Consider the following 17,293-nt stretch of genomic DNA (forward strand, 5'->3'; position numbering starts at 1 on the left):
TTGGTGTTTTTATAACTTTGGTTTTTCCAGCAATTCTGCTAATGTGGTTTTGATAGCATGGCTAACAAATAGAAGTTACAATACGATGGTAGTAAGTGCCAAATGCTTTGGGGCATACACAGTAAGTGAAGTGGCAAAGTGAGTTAATAGGGTTCAAAATAAGGTTGGTGTTTAGGTCCTCTAGGACTGTGTGCTGGTTCAGTGAAATTAGGAGCTGATAGGCAAAAGCTTCATGTTGTATATGAGAGGATTTAAAACTTCCTAGATATTGTGAAGAATGAGAGAGCTCCACCTCAGTCACATATACTTCATTAGTTTGATTAGAAGCAGAACAAGAGATACTACCTGAAGGCAGTAGAGGGGGAGATATTATGTAGGTAATCCTTACTTTCCAAAGTCTGGGAAGACTAACAGCATACTTTTGGTAAGTCTAAACCTAAGAACTGGCATTTAATGAAAGCATCTGTTCAAGTCTGTTAGGCCTAAAGTGATTGTTGAATGCTGTCATTTGGTTTCACCACCAAAAGGGAAAAGCAGAGACACAGGTAAGTGGATGCATCCTGTTATTATCAGCCATACCGCAGTGGTTTGCCTTAAAAGTGTATTGACTCTTGTTTTATATAAGGGAGGTATAAAAATTTGCAGTGCTAGTTATTACGAACTATTATCCTCTGGTAGCACACCATCTTCTAATGTTTAAATTCAGTTTATTGGTCACTACTTCACAGCATAGCAGACAATTGTAAATATCATGATTCCATTCAGCAGATTGAAAAATCTTTATTTTTCCTTTACCGTACTATTTTGTTATGAGATTTATTCAATTGATACATAACAGTTGTTTAAACTAATCATGGGATTAGTCTCAATAGTCCCAATATTAGTCCCAGGAGTCCCAATAGTCTTCTTGCCAGTAGATTGTATTTATGCAACTCTCATTGTTTCACATACAAAACCCCACAACTATTAGGGTTACTAATTCTTCTGAAAATACATATATTAAAATGAAAATTCATGAAAATTCATTATTTTATTCTTCAGATAAAATCTTCCATTGAAGAGCCTTCAGACTTCCTAAATTATCTGCCGTACACTTACTAGTATTTTCTGATAGTCTGGAACTTTAATGTGAGGCAAAATCAATATTTTTGCCCACAAGTTTTTAATGTGTTGTGGATACTAATTTTTTTAAGGTGCTGAAGGCAATTAGAGCTGTGGAGGATCGATGCTTCTGAAAATTAATTCACTTATGCAGATGTCAAAACATACAAGCTGTAGGGATGAGGACCTGAATTCTTTATTCCCCAGTTACTGCAATCTACTGCTAAGGCTGTAATTGAAAAATAATCTTGAAATCTTGTGGGAAAAATTGTGATGCCAAAGCGCAGATGAGAACGTGCGCAAGAAACAAACATACATACACACATTTATGTGGGTCGAAGAGGGGCCTGAATATATGCAGTCCTTCCTCTCTAAGGAATATAGGAACTGCACCTTAACTTAGGAACAGATAGAAATTTTCTCTGGCTTTTTCGCCCCCCCCAACCCCACCCCACCCCCCCAATCTGAAGCCAATAATAAGTAGTTTCAAATGGGAAAAATTTATAGTCTTCACAAAATCATCATGCAAGCCATACCATTCACCCTTCAGGCTGATGTTTAAGGTATTCAGCTGGGATTTGGGAGATTTGTGTCTTCTACTTAAGAGGATTTAAACCCACATTAATCAGATTCCAAGAGTATTTTTTAGCCAGGAATGTGAGTTGATCAAAATCTCTCATGTTGGCACTGCTACAGACTGTTGTACATAAACGTTTATTGGATCAGGGACTGAAACTCATAGCCATCTTTTATTATATAAGCCTGTGAATCTGCAGGCTACAGAATGAGATAGACATGCAGGCGCAATCTCCTTTTCTCCCAGTAAATACTCAGTGGAAGCAAAATTTTTGGTTTAGGTTGAGCCAATTACTACATGAGGCCAAACAAACAAACAAAAACAACCCAAATAATCACACAGCCCTTTCTAGCATGCACACAGCTTTTCTGTTGTGGATAGGGGAACAGAGGCAGTGGATCAACCACCAAACACACTTGACAGAGGAAGTGAGTCTTTCCCAAGGTAATTTTGTCTGTGGCATTCTCCTGCATGCTCGCTGATGATGAGATGTTCCTGAAGAACCCTTTGCTCTCCTCCCCTGATACTCTTTATGGTGGTTTTCATGTAAACAGGTGCATAAAACCTGTATCTGGATGATGGACCTGTGAAGTCTCCTACGGAGCACAATACTAGAAAAGGACCTATTCTCAGTCTGTATGTGTTGTGTGGTCATATAACTTGGAACTTGTGTCTTTTTTTTGTCCTTTTTTGTTTAAAGTAGAGTTAGGAAATTTTTAAGAGCCATTAAGTGAAAAAAACAGTTAACTTTCAGTGAATTAAATCACCTTTGAGAATGGCTTTTCTTTCCTCTGTTCTTTTTCTGCTCTTTGAACTTGGTGTATAGTGTACCACCATTGTCAGTCCTTTCTTGCGCAGCAGTACTGACTTTCTAGAAGCTTCATTTTGTGACACAGTTTATTACACATTGCCTTATGGTTGTTGTGTCATAGACATTTACGTATGCTGTGACCATAGTTTCTGAACACTGCAGAGTCTATAATGGATGACCTTCACAACACTTACGAGGAAGTAAATTACTATAAATCCCAGTTTAACAGCTGGGGATCTGAAACTTTGAGAGACTGAGTTGCTTGAGGTGACACAGAAAGTGTGTGGAAGAGCTCTCCCAAAATCCAGGCTAACAGTCTGAACGATTTGCCTTTCATAGAGGTATTGATAGTTAAAGAGATGAGAAAGACTTTGAAAGAATACCATGGCAGTTCGTCACCCAAATTGCTTTGAAGAGTGAAATTTTTGCTTTCTCTTAAAATTCTGCTGTAATATTCTGCTTAATCACCCCAGTAATATTCTTGTATCTAAGAAACACCCAATCCCAGTTGATAGATTAATGATCAAATCAAGTAAATGAGTTTATAACATCTCCACACCAATGCTTCTGGAGCTCAATTGCTTATGAAGGAGCTGCAAGATAGACGTTTTAGTTTAAACTGTCCAAGCCACAAGAAGTTTGATAACCTGTTACCAGGGAAGCATCCTCTCTCCTCACATCCATCCAGTATGATAATTTAGATCAGCAGAGATAAATAAAATCATCCTTTTTTACTACAGATAATGAGTAGCAGCCAAGGGGATCTACTGTAAGCACATCCCATGATCACACATTCAGTCCCTGAATTCATTAAACTTCTAGATACATTAAAAGTCCATATTTTCCTTGTAAGAGAATAAAGTTGACTGAAGGCAGTTTTGCTACCTGAACATTTGTGGGAATTAGCTGTTAAGCTGTTCTGGTAGAAAACCTTTGGGGAAGGATCTTACGGCTGAGAAATGCAGCAATTATGCTCTTAAGCAAGGAGCATCCTCTACTGCATCAATACAAATAATAAATAGCTATATTCAATTGTAGCTGCTATGTTTTCAGTATAGGATAGAAATTTGATAGAAAAAGATACGTTTACATTAAATTCCCTGCAGCACTTTAAAGGGTGACAGCTATATAATGTATTGTATAAAAAGAGTTGGAGGCAAGCAAGGTGTGAACCATATTCCCTTTTTATAAATAATTATATTCACAGTTGCTTATTAGTGTTCTGGGAAGGAAATGTTTTACATCTGTTTCTCAGAATTCTGGTTGTTTGCAGCAGATTGATGTTAGAGGACCAGATTTCAAAAGAAATTTTAGCCACTAAAGGTGCAGAAAAGCACCTAATAAACTTTTCAAAAACTTCTAGCATGTAAATCCAAATTAATTTAATGCTAGGTACCTTTTGCAAGTCTTGTGACAAATTTATCTGCAGCCTTTACTGCCTAAATATCTTTCAGTGTCTGACCTTGTTATATCAGTTAAAAAACTGTCCTGAAGTCACTTGCACACATAGCACACCTCATCTGTAATAAAAATTCATATATTCATCTGCATCTTACAATGTGTAACATATTTCATAGGGAGCTGAGTGTATAACATCTGCTTATGCTGACAAATACTTGCTTCTTTGAATAGTACCTCTCAATTCAATTTATTTTCTTTAAATCAGGATGCTGCACAGGGCCTTTCATGCATTAAATAATGTTAGTCTAAGACACAATACCCATTTAGAAATTCTGAGATGTTAAATAATGTGCTGTTCCAAAATGGGAGAAAAGAAACTTAGCTATATTATTGTTGTTATTTTAACTTTGGTCTGAAAAAGTCCAAGTGACATTTCATTTTGAAAGATTTGATATGTTTCTGAAATCTCCTGCCATTGCAGTGAGCCTGGGAGCTTGAAAGCCAGAGCTTTTCACGCTTATATGTTACTGAAAGAAGAGGATCCTAAAGGACACAACTCCCTATCAGCAAACTGGACAGGTTGCTGACATGTGGGGAGTCATGGAGGAAAGAACCATTTTTCCACTAAAAGTTTTGAAACATCACATGGCAAGTGATTCTTTTAGCTAAAAAGGGGAGAGTGTAATGCTGACGGAAAATTCCTCTTCAGCTATGTTTTTGAGGGTTGACCTTGTAGGCTGGTAGTCTTGAACAAGAGTACGGGTAGCTCATACTTCTATGGGACTGCTGAAGCCTACTGTTACAGACTAGAAATATCTCAGGATGAGCAGCTGTTGCCTTGGAAATGTCCAGAAGAAATGTAAATATAAATTGTATTCCAGCACTTAGGCAAATGCATAGTTTTCCAGCAGCACTATTCCTTGCTGGAGGCCATGTCCTTCTATGCATCAAATGAAAACATACTTTCATACCACATGTAATTAGACTGTTGACATTATTACCATGAAAGGTCATTGGGAAAAAAACCCCCAACCTCGGACATCTAGATGGATATTAGAAATATTCAAGTTCACATAATGAAAATAAAATGTTGGAGGACTCATTAAATCTTTGAAATTCAAGTATATTTCTAACTGCAAGAGATCCCATGATTTCCCCCAGTTTGCCTAGTACTGTCACTGTGGGAAAGGGGATATTGAAAAAGATTGGCACTGTCCATTTTCAGTTTCATCTTAGGCATTTCATTAATGGTATCTAAAACTCTCCATCATTAGAGTCTTTGGATAAGCAATATATTGGAAAGATGTAAGGTTTTTTTATAGGTAAAGCAGGTTCCAGTGGAAGACGTGGAAAGAAGGTAATGTAACCTCACTGCTGCTGGCAGATGGTGGAAAATTACAAGCTGTTCTGCATGCAGTTAATAGAATAATGACTTCAAGGGTTCCTTTCGTACTGTGGATAAAGGGATTGCATAATTAAAACATGTATTGTAACAGTAATGGAATATATAATGAAGGTAAGGTGATTTTTGTACTTCAAACATGCTTAGTTTGCATTTTTCTGCTTTTGTTTCAAATGTTACAAGTGTTGGATTTAGAAGCTGTGTGTGACTATTGTCTTGGCATTACAAATGCAGTTTCAGATAGCACGGTTTTATCCTGGATGTATAGTAGCCCAAGTCAACTAGAGATTTCTGCTGAGTATGACTCATTGGGGAAAAAACTGATTGAGGGAGGGAGTACTGTATTGCTTTATTTAGACATACTGAAAACTGACATTACTTTGTTTAATACTGGAACTATTTTTTCCATGTAGTTTGGAAACTGCAGGTAAATAGAGGTCAGCTTTTGTGTTTGGAATATAGTAGGGTTATTATTTTGTTATGGAGAGGATGGTCATTCTTCTTTTAAAGCTAATATTTAAAGTCATCCAAAGTTAAGAGCCAAGGAAATCTTAATGCTGGCATTTCTGTATTGCAATTTCACCAAATTGCAATTTAGTGAAACAAGCCAATTATAAGACAATCTTTCTGGTAGTGTATTTTTAGATTAACTCTATCTTTACTTTAAAATGCATACATAATTTAATTTAGGCAATACTAAATGAAAGTATTAAGGTCATTTCATAATTCAGTTGAGTTCATAAAATACATTTCTTGGGTTTTTTTTTCCCAAAGAGTGTGTAGTAGTTCTGCCAACGTTCTCTTTTGTGACTTAGTAGTGGTGTGCTACTTCTTTCTTACAATTATGGAATATTAGTAATGCTTTACAACTACTAGTGATCAGTAACAATTGATCAACGTAAGTTAGAATGCATAGGTGGTTTTGTTATGTTTTATTACATCATATTCATGCCTATTCTGATACAGAAATACAGGCCAAAATATTTAAAATTCTGTGATTATACTAAACGAGTTGTGTTTTTGAAGTGTAGATGAGCCAGCAGCTGCTATAATGACAAAGCAAGAGTAGTAAAATCAGTTACACTGTACAGCACGTCCAAAGTAATAGGGACAATCTCAAAGTCATTAATGAGTCCATGATAAGACTCCATCTTAAGAGTTCCATCTGCCTAGTTGCTCACCTCTCCTGGTTTTCTGATGCATGAGGGAGCCTTCTGCTGGTCTTGTGGGGAAAGCATTTGAAACCTTGGGTTAGAGGTTGGGGAGGGAACCACAGCACTGATCTTCATCCTTTCATCGTGACACCTCACTAACTCTCTTGTTCCCTTGCTGTGACACAGTGCTATGACCTCTCCCTGCCACGAACAGGCCTGATAGATGCAGTTTGTTGGCTGATCACAGATCAGTTTAGCAAGCCTTGTGTGGCACGTGGCATTGGAGAGGGAGAAGGCTCACAGGGCTATGCTGCAAATGCATGCAGTCCAGGTCGGGCTGCAATGGATTGGAAGTCTAGAGCCACCTCGTGCTCAGTGAATAGGTTGAGAAGTCAATTGTGAGTGATCCAAGTTGGAGTATTGGGGCATTTTGGGGAAGGACATTTTAATCTCTGTCCCTTTTAATATATATCATGGTTCCCAGCCTCGCATTTACTGCTGACATTGAAGAGGAGCTCAGCATGACCTTGAGTATAGTTTACCAAACTTTTGTAGATTTCTTATTCTGGAGTAGTCAGAATATCCAATTGCGTCTCTTTCTTCTTGCACTGCATTAGCTATTAATGCGGTCTGAATCATTCTGCAAAAGTGAAACAATTAATTAAAATAATTTAATCTGAAAGTATTCAAAAATAAAATATTTTTTTCTGCCCTTAGCTTACTTTAAGCAATGAATCATAGCAAGACTTGTATTTGCCTTAGTCATTCTAGCATGCATCCATAATAAAGCTGTCTGCTTCACTGATTCAGATCAAAACTAGACTATTATTGTGTTGTCATTTCTGCATACTGTATAGCATGACATTCACATGTTGCTTCTAAAAAGCATTTACTAGGGAACTATGGCAGAATCCAATAAAAGTAAAAGACTTTGAAGAACACTTTCTTCATGAGCAGTTTGTCAAACTGCTTTGAACCCAATCAAAGTAATAATTCCAAATTTTTCAAACCAGGGTTAGCAGGGATAAGATGGATTGCATTGACTTGAGCTGTGGAGTATTTTCATTGTTGAATGTTTGATTCTTTGTTGAAGGCTTAGTCCTTAAAAATTTATTTTATGGGCCATGTGTGAATGAAAACCTTTGTGCTGTCCAGTAACAAAAAAAAAAAAAATATCATGTGGCCAAATGCTGTATCCAGGATAAGCTGTTCACTTGGTCTTTCAAATATTTTCTTCTACTAATTCACATAAAGGTGTCACTGGTGGCTTAAACATTAAAGAAGCTTGACACAGAAAGCTGATGTCATATGCCAGACACATGAAGTGAGAAAATAGCCCTTTCTGGCCAGCAAACACTTCCTCTTGGTTTTCTCATGGGTCACAAAATAGTAATCTCTTGAGATTATTAGAAGCCCTCTGGTCTCACCTGTGTATACTAAACCCCGTTCATTTTTACCTGAAAGTTGAACCCAATGACTCATTTGTACTGAAGTATTCCAGTCCTTAGGTATTTTAAATATTCTGTCTCATCAGCATAGATGTTGCCAGTAACCCAGATGGTCTTAACAGGAAAACCATGTCATATAAAAAGGAGAAAAATCTCCAGGGTTTTCCCAGTCATACAGGGAAAAAAGTGCTTTTTGGGTCTCAAAAGTGGCAGTCAGTTTGAAATCTAATACGTGAGGAAGGCAGCATCTAAGAAGGAGGACTTTCCTCACCAGCATACTGCACCAGATTGTGTGTAGCTGCACAAAACCCTGAGGCTCCAGAGAACACTGGTTCTCCTATCTAAATACGTCTGGCCAATTGTGTGTCAGGAAAACAAATGCTCCTGTGCATCCCTTTCAGGAAGCCAGCTGAAGCCCTGAAGCATGAGATTTGATTAGAATCATTGGCCTCGTGCCGCACTGAACTGTCAGGAGCGTGTGGAGGGCAGCCCGTGGTCACCTGCTCTACTGGAGGCCATGGAGAAAGGGTGCAGTCACAATCGTAGACTAAGGGAAGCTAAGAGTACACTGCCACACCATCCTGCCCGATCCCTTGTAATACAAAAGTTCTCGGGTTTCTTAAAGAAGCTGTATGAAAACCTTTTGTTTAAAAAGATTATGAATCTCACAGATGCAGTGAATGTTCTGCTTTTTTTAAGGTCACTGTTTGCTCTTTTACTATCAGTATGTACCTTGTAATGATTCTGTATCTGATTTAGGATTTTCATTTTGTTCCTTATATGCCTAAAAATGCCTTTTCTTTGTCTTTAACCCTCGTGGTGAGTTTACTGTGAAAGCCACTGGACTTTAATTCCTTTAGTTTCCATTTGTATCACCCTATATTTCATAGTACAGATGAACTTTGGTTATCCCCTTTTTACTCCATGTCTCTTGGTTTTGTAGTAAACACCATGGATTTTTCATCTCCCAGGCAGTTCATATACATGGTCTTCTTGGATACTAAGCTTTTGATCTGCCCGGAGTTGTAAAGGGCCGTTAGGTTATATTTTGGGTATGCCCTATTTCATTTTAAGATTTGCATCTGTGGTGTGTGTTTTCCTGAGTGTCTGGGAAACTATCGTTTTCATCGTTAAAAACCCACGTGCGTTAAAATAATACATAAAGACAGGGGACATGGTGACAAAGGACACAGAAAAGGCTGAGGTACTCAGTGTCGTCTTTGCCACAGTCTTTACTTGTAAGACTGGCCCTCAGGAATCCCAGATCCCTGAGACCAGTGGGAAAGTCTGGAGGCAAGGAAAACTTACCCTCAGTGGAGGAGGATCAGGTTAGGGAGGATTTAAATGAATTGGATGTACACAAGTCCATGGGACCTGATGGAATGCACCCAAGAGTGCTGAGGGAGCTGGCCGATGTCATTGTAAGGCCACTGTTGATAATCTTTGAAAGGTCTTAGAGACTGGGGGATGTTCCTGAGGACTGGAAGAAACCTATTGTCACTCCTATCTTCAAGGAGGAGGATTCAGAGAACTACAGTCTGGTCAGCCCCACTTTGATCCCTGGGAAGGTGATGGAGCAAATAATCCTGGTAATAATTTCTAAACCTATGAGGGACAAGAAGATGATTGGGAGTAGGCAGAATGGATTTATGAAAAGGAAGTCATACTTCATTGTAGCATAACGTAACACCTTTCAACATAAAATGCTGCTGGAAATTTTTTGGCTTCTCATTTCAACTTTGTTTCCTATTTCCTTATTTCCATCTTATGGGCCGGAACCCAATTTTAGTTCTAGATTTAATTTGAGCACTTATCACTGCGCAGAAGTTCTCAAGCATGCTTTTCTGTCAACAGCTCACCCAAGGAAACAATATTGCCTCTGTGCTTTTTTCATTTAAAACTTTGGTTTTGAGGTCAGCTGATAGTCTATAAGGATTTCTGAGTATTGACATTGTTTCAAAAAGGTTCTGAAACATCTCTTGTAAAGTGATCAACCGCTTGTGTCCTTACGGCATGTTAGTAACATTTTCTATGAAATATCTTTATGCTTTCTATCCATGCTAAGTAATTAAACTTGGGAGAAGATCTCTGATCTCCCTTTGCAGTCTTAGTGGGGATGCCATCATACTTGCAGTACAGTTGCATGTGGTTACTACACACCTGGTGTGTTGTGACATTTGCCATTTGGACTATCAGAATTGCTTTGTTTTAATCTTGTTCTTTCCCTGTTGTCTTTTGTCATTATGGAGTATGAAGGAGTTATGTGTATTATTTTTTAAGCATTTTGTATGCATTTCAGCTGATCTGTCTGAAATTATCCTGTCTGTATATGTACCATTACACCAATACAACCTGAAAGAAGCAAACAAAAAATGAGACAGTGTCAAAGATAATAGCAATTACAGAGAAGTTGAGTTATGACCCCACCATTGTTGGGTGGGAAGTAGCTGCTTCCCTGTCTGCATCCTGACAAGAATAGTGGCTTCTTCCCAAAGTGAAGCTTAGGGTGCTAAAGGAAAACCTTAAACTGTTAGGACCTGTTGCCTCCAGATCTAGTAAAAAGGTGGGCTTGAATGATTTATGAGAGACTGACTGCCTTCACACCATTGGGCAGAGGGGCAAGGAAGGAGAGGCAACTTTTTGCAGCAAACAGCATGGAACAGGAATGCCAAAACATATCTGCCAGCGGGCTTGAGGGGAATGTGGTGTAAGATGCTGCTGCTGTTTTACATCTGTTTCTCTAGGAGATTAAAAAAATGTTGGGAAATAATTCAAAGCATTTCAGCCTGTTTAGATCTGCAAGGTTAACAGTGTGTGCAGCTTTTGGTGTAGAGACTAGCTTGAGGAATGATCGAGTTGCAGGTTCTTAATCCAAAGAAGGTCACAAAGAGGATGCTTAGGTAGGGAAGTGGACACTGAAGGCACAGATGCAGAAGGGTTATGGAAGAGGTAGCCAGAGGCAGTGTGATAGCTAGAGTGTAAGCCCTTTGGAGTAGGGTCTGTGTTTTTATGTATGAATAACAGTGGCTAGCATGTTGGGAATACAGTCTCCCTGCTGTGTGCCAAATGTGAATCTAGTAGAATTGGGTAGGGCTCGACATTCCCCCATGAGCATCAACTAGTAAAATGTGCATACTTCTGTCACAGGATGTAATCATAAAACGATGTTGTACAGCCTCCCAATTTAGATCAGAACAGTGTCTGCTCAGATTGGGCACTACTATGAGGCAAATCTTTCCTAATAATAGGGAGCTTATTTTTGCATTGTTTTTCTTTTATTGAGTGCTAAGGTTATAAGTAGGTGGCTTTACTTTCAACGTTATTCCAGTATGCCAGTTTTTGCAATGAAAAGCTTGACTAATACTCATGGTGTCAGTCTGCTAATTTCCAGTCTTTACTAGTAAACTAATGCCTGAAAAAAAGAAAAAGAAAAAAAAAAAAAGCCTTTTTCCAACTGTATGCACAATATTTTCTTTTGGGTATTGTGTGCATTGGTACTATTAATGCACTTATTAAGCTTTTCACTTTCATAAGATTTACAATTTGCGTGTAATAAAACACTGCTTTGTGACATATTTTTAGATTTTCTTAGGAGAATACTTGATTCATTTTGCAACAAAGCAGTAGTAAAGGGGAAGCAGGAGGAGCAAGATGTTTTCATTAGAAAATATACAAGTTAAAAAAAGCTGGCCAGCTGTATGCTTGACTGGTTACTGAAATGCTGGAAGAAATGTTACTAAGTGTGGAATTACATACTCTTCCTCTATACACAGAAAAAGCCCAAGGAAATATCATTTGTCATAAGACCTACACTCCATAATCTGAAATGCCACTTTACTGCTAAGAGCAAAAGAATAAAAAACCGAACAAACAAAAAGCACACAAAAACCCCAAGAACCTAAAGAAAGTAGTGGTGAACAACTCAAATTAAATCAGGTTTTTACTGAAGTAAAAAAAGGGGGATGGGGAAAAACCCCTTCAGTTTATTTAATAATTACAGTTCAAAGAGAAAAAAAACACAACAGTGCATAGACAGATAAGATTGTAATGTCCCTTTTATATTTTGTTCCTTATCTCTACCGAAAGTTATGATGATTTATAAAATATGACACTGGAATCATAAAAATTTAGTTAGTGCATTTCTTTGCCTGCAGATATGAATCCCATTTCCTCGTCCGAGACTGCAAAAAATTGCTTAGCACAGGGGACTCCTACAACGTGTAGAAAGGGAAAGGGGAGAGTAGCCTCCTCTCCCTCCAAAACCAAGGATCATGTAATGATGTCTGTTGGCATCACTGCAACAGTGACAGACCTGTGGTGATGTGTGCTTACTCCTTGTTTTCTGAATGACGTGTTTTGCTGAGGGCTTGAACAGCCGCAGACTGTGAGCCGGATGCTGGACCTCAGACAACTTGAGGCAGCAAAACCAAAGCCCCTGCTTAGCTGAGCCAAAGCAGGATTGATGGACTTTGTGCTAAGACTCACATTGTCCAGCTTTCCATGGTGCAAACACTGTGTATTGGACTTTCTGCAGGCATGGAGAGAGAAAGATTCAACTTTCTCAAGGCTGGAGTAGACTAGAGGGAGGCAGCCACAAAAGCAGTGGTTGCGTTTGTCTCAAAGAACAGGTGGGATCTTTCTTGCTGCCTTATTTTCAGCAGTGATCTACATTTCTGTGACAGACAAATGCAAATATTTTGTGAATCAGAGCTGAACACATAGCTTCAGAGTGCAAAAACAGATCAAGCCCTCTATGGTTTCTTGACCACCACTGAAAAAAACCAAAATGATCAAATTCTATCCAGACAGAGGTTTAGTTACTGTTTCCACTGTGCGGTTAATGTGAATTGCTCCTGTTATGAACCATCTGCAGGGTATTCAGGAAGACAAGGTTAAGCATGTTCAAACCAGACAATACAGAGTTGAAACTGGCCAGTGGTACTCACTGGAGCTTCTTGTATTTCAGAATATTGAAATGGCGCTCACAGAGAAAAACTGGGGCTTTTTACTTTTTTAAAGAGAAAGCAGATGTATGTATGAAGGCAAAATAAGTGAGCTTCAGTGTCAATCAGACTGAGGTTGGAACAAGAGTAGAACACAGCACCTTTCTTGCCATCCACATACCTACCAGGCACTTCCAGAATATGCCTCTGGTGGACCTCACAGCTGGCTATTAGTCAAATTCATAGTAGTTCAGGTCTTGCTAGTGGAGGGGGGGCTGTTTTTCTCCACATGTGGACCTCACAGTTGATTGTGACTCATAAATCCATAATAGTTCAGGACATGCTAGCTGAGGGGCTGGTTTTCTCCATGTGTTGTACTCTACCCTCTGCCCACACTGGAGATATTTCCAACCAATACACCCTTATTTTGTAAGGAAGGAAATTGGTGGCAGGCTGGTCAGAAGTGTGCTGCAGTCCACTCGAATTCCTGATATTTCAGTGTCTTTTAATTTAAAATCATAAGGAATCTTTAGACTTCAGAGTTCACTTTCCAGCTCTTGGCCTGAAATAGTTAATGCCTTAAACTACAGCTCATGTTACAAAGCTGATTTGCAGGCATTTGATGTTGCTTTGAGAGTGTGCTTTGAGCATGGAGCGACTTCTGTTTTTGTAAGAATTTTTGAGGTTTCACTGTTTTATTGTTTCTTTTTTATGGCAGAGCAGCTAAAAGATGAGGATAAGTATCTTTTATAGTGTTCAACCTGAAATATATAAATAATGAAACAGAGGTCTAGTGTCAGTACTGAGCATTAAAAGAAAAACAGAATCTGTGGAAGGTACAGTACTTTTTTTTTTTTCCCCCTAAAGTGCTTTACTGCTCTCCTAAAACAGGATATAGAAAAACTGTAATGAGCCGGTCAAAATATATGGAGTCAGATTACTAATGAAACACTCATTTAGGACTAAATCCCAGTCCTGCTGAAGTCACTGGAAACAAAGGATGTGGAGAACCTCTGCTGAAGTGCTGAGTACCTCTGAGGGCTGGGCTTCCCTTTCCAGAGAACTGGAAAGATGTATTTGAGATTCATCTGCAGAGGAAGTTGTAGCATGACAAGACAAGGATGTCACCGTTCAGAAGGGCTGTCTTGGATGGAAATAGCAGTTGCTCTGGTTATAGCTTCCCTTCGTTCCTCCAGGTGTGTCTGCTCAGCTGACCAGCACTCGTCTCCGTCGGAACACCTCCGTGGGCACCCCATTCTGGATGGCTCCAGAGGTTAGATTCATGTTTCAAAACATTTTGTCATTGGTATTCAAGCTGCCACATTCTGCGTTTCTGCTCTTTCTTTGTCTTTCTTTCTGACCGCTGGTCCTTTCACCAAATGAAATAGCAACGTCCTTTAAAAAAGTGTTTTAAACCTTTTTTCTTCTACGTTTGCAAGGATCAAGTTAAAATGGAGTTTGGTTTTGGAATTACAAGGTTAGAGCCAGAGAGCAGGATGTTGAATTGCTTACTAAAATGTTAGAGGAGAGAGTACTACCATTGATCCTTGCCAGCCTTCCAAGTCCTGAAACTGTAGGTATCTCATCTTCCCATGGATGGAAGAAGCCCAGGGTGGTAGTGTGATACATTATAGCTTTTATTTTTTTATTTCTACACCTGGAAAGTTTTTAATACTATGTATCCATAGCTGACAGCAAGAAATGGAAGAGGTTATTATGAATGAATAAGATGTACTATGTACTTGGAGATTTTTCTGGCCTGAAATTGAAGCATATAAAGATACATTTTAAGCTGAGGCAGGAAAAATATTTCGTTATAAATAAGCCTATGTATTTACTCTATTTGTGCATACACAAACATGTGCATATACATCTATTTATAGCATATGAAACTATTCTGTTTATACATATGTATTTTTATAAACATACTCTGTTTATACACGTTGGTCTAGCCATGTAGCTAACAGCACAAACGTTGGTTTAGAGCTGTAGCTAATAGGATGAAAAATTCTAGATTCATCCAGCATTCTGGATGAGCTGAAATGTATACGAAGTTAAATACATTTGCTGTAATACTGTTGAGAAATTTGCTTGCTCTTAAAATTGGCTGATTTGGCTGAATAAGGACCTAGTAGGAGACAGTGAATTCAGCTTCTGCTTTCTTGCTTGTTTCACTTCATAGAGCGAGCAGTATAGCTCCATTAGTTATTTTGCAGTAATAATCCATAGAAAAGAGATTCAGGGTTATTGAATTTCCTTCTACTTCCCTCAGCCATGGGATGCAGTTTACCACCTTCAGCTGAAAAAGCCAAGGATTTGCACCCTTTTGTCAGATCAGGGAACATCTGGTCAGAGAACCTGGTGTTGATGGACACCTGCTGTCTCTATTTTAAGCATTGCTTTTTTTCAGCAACAGAATACTTTAGCTTGCTGAATGTGTGCAAGTGTGTGTATTTCACCGAGTATCTCCATCTTGTAAGAGATTCCCCCAACTGTGGGTGTACTCTTAAATTCAGACATTTGACCATCCAGTGACCATCCCAATCTTTTATTCCAACAGGTGATTGCCTGTGAGCAGCAGCTAGATAGCTCCTATGATGCCAGATGTGATGCATGGTCACTGGGTATTACTGCAATAGAGTTGGGAGATGGAGATCCACCCCTTGCTGATTTGCACCCTATGAGGGCACTCTTCAAAATACCAAGGTAATGTCTTGATGTGTTTATTTCTTGCCAGGTTAGACTGAACTTTTTCGTTAACTGTTACTTTCTTCAAACTTAGACTATAAGTTTGTGGAGTTTCTTCATATTATTTAGAGGAGGAGGAGGAGGTTAGAAAAACTTTGTCCAGCTGTATTTTCTGCAGGCTCTGCTTCTGCTGAGTCCCATATATTGTGTTACAAACAATGACTTATGATAGAAATACAGAGTCTGAGTATGCCACCATGGTGAACAGGCCCCACACCTGTTCTCAAGAGTTATCTCATGTCCTTTGAAGCAAAGTATTGTTCCACCACTCACATACATTTAGGCTACCACTTTTCATTAGCTTTTGCTGCTCCTGGCAGTTCCAGTGTTGCTGTCCTCGGGCAGTGCAAATAGCAACTTCTTTCGTGGTTTCTTTGAAGCTGGAGATAAAAGTACCCAAAGTGCCACTTACAGCATTTCAAAGAACATCAATCTTGAAGTCTGTAGGGGATGATCATACCGCAGTTTGTGGGTTTCATTCTAACAGTCGGAGCAGTACCGCAGCAGTTGAGACCACATAGTATACATGAGGGCTTCAAGTCCTTTTCAACCAAGTCACCCAGATTAGATTAAATTACCTTGAAGTTTAAGAAATCTTGGCTGACTTGGCACTGAAGCAGAGCATGAATGCTCTTCTTACTTTTACTTGCTCTGGGAAAAGCAGTTACAAACTGCTGTGGTCAGTCTTTTCAGCTAGGCCTTCAAAAAACCGTCTGGCTTATACCCTTGCAAATACTGGGCACCTTTCTGCCCTGCAGCAAATATAAGATCAATACCCTTTCATTCTATTAAGTAAAAGCTGAAAGTGATAGTGTAAACATTAAGCAGCACTTAAAGAAAAGCAGTTATGACGATTGATTGCAAGTAGGCAGAAAAGCCACCTTGTCTATAGGTCATTCCTTTTGTCTTCATGACTATACTCAGTGAAAATGGCACCTCTGTTTGAATGGAAGGCAACTGTTAAAACAATTTGAACCAAATTAACACCTAGAATGAACAGCTGTAACAAGAGAAAAGAAAGTAGCAGTATTTATTTATAATAGAACTGTATTTAGTCCTTCACTTCTGATTATCTTCTGATAAATGAGAAATAGTTAATAAAGAGCTAGTTCTTTCTGTCACTTTATTCAGCAAGTTGATTAATTTAGTCCTTCTGGGAAAACTTAAAATAGAATTTCTTTTAAAAAATTCTCTTAAGAAAGTATGTTGTTTCAGGCTTGAAAAGAGAAACTTGCCATTACAAGTGAATAGTGATTAATGCATTGTTACTTTCATTTCTGTTTATTGATTTGATTGAAAAAATTATAGTGATTCTTAGCTATGCTTGGTAGATCATCTCCATGCTATTTCTCCTTATTAGTTATGTAAAGTAGGAGAACCAGTGAGGCATTGTATCATCTACCCATGCTCCTATTACCAGTGGAAATCAATATCTTTTTTCAGTGGCCTTCTAAAACTCATTACTCAGCCTGCCTTCACACATTGTTTTTGTCAAGTGAGTAGCTTATTAACTTATCATCACACTGACCTTTGCAGGAATCCTCCTCCAACACTACAGCAGCCTGAACTGTGGTCACCTGAATTCAATGACTTCATTAACAAGTGAGTAACAACTGAGACCACAGTAGCTGAATATGGAACATGTGTAAATGTCATGTGTAAAATATTTTTGTAATCTCTGTGGAAATCTGTTGCTACTAACACTTTT

General features: G+C 38.6%; 1 protein-coding gene across 9 annotated transcripts in view; it reads left to right on the forward strand.

Annotated features, from left to right (window-relative positions):
• The window catches only part of MYO3A (myosin IIIA), a 146,014-nt gene that overhangs the window by 58,000 nt on the left and 70,721 nt on the right, over window positions 1-17,293 (forward strand). For all 9 annotated transcript variants that reach the window (XR_007505795.1, XM_049798246.1, XM_049798245.1 and 6 more), the window contains exons 6-8: window positions 14,034-14,110; window positions 15,398-15,543; window positions 17,122-17,187. Coding sequence is in view for 8 of the 9 variants with exons in the window: in XM_049798246.1 (XP_049654203.1) it covers window positions 14,034-14,110; window positions 15,398-15,543; window positions 17,122-17,187 (289 nt within the window). In the remaining variant the exon portion in view is untranslated. The remainder of the gene's footprint in view (window positions 1-14,033; window positions 14,111-15,397; window positions 15,544-17,121; window positions 17,188-17,293) is intronic.

The sequence above is a fragment of the Accipiter gentilis genome, chromosome 4 (assembly GCF_929443795.1).
Source record: "Accipiter gentilis chromosome 4, bAccGen1.1, whole genome shotgun sequence".
In the NCBI taxonomy this organism is placed as follows: domain Eukaryota; kingdom Metazoa; phylum Chordata; class Aves; order Accipitriformes; family Accipitridae; genus Astur; species Astur gentilis.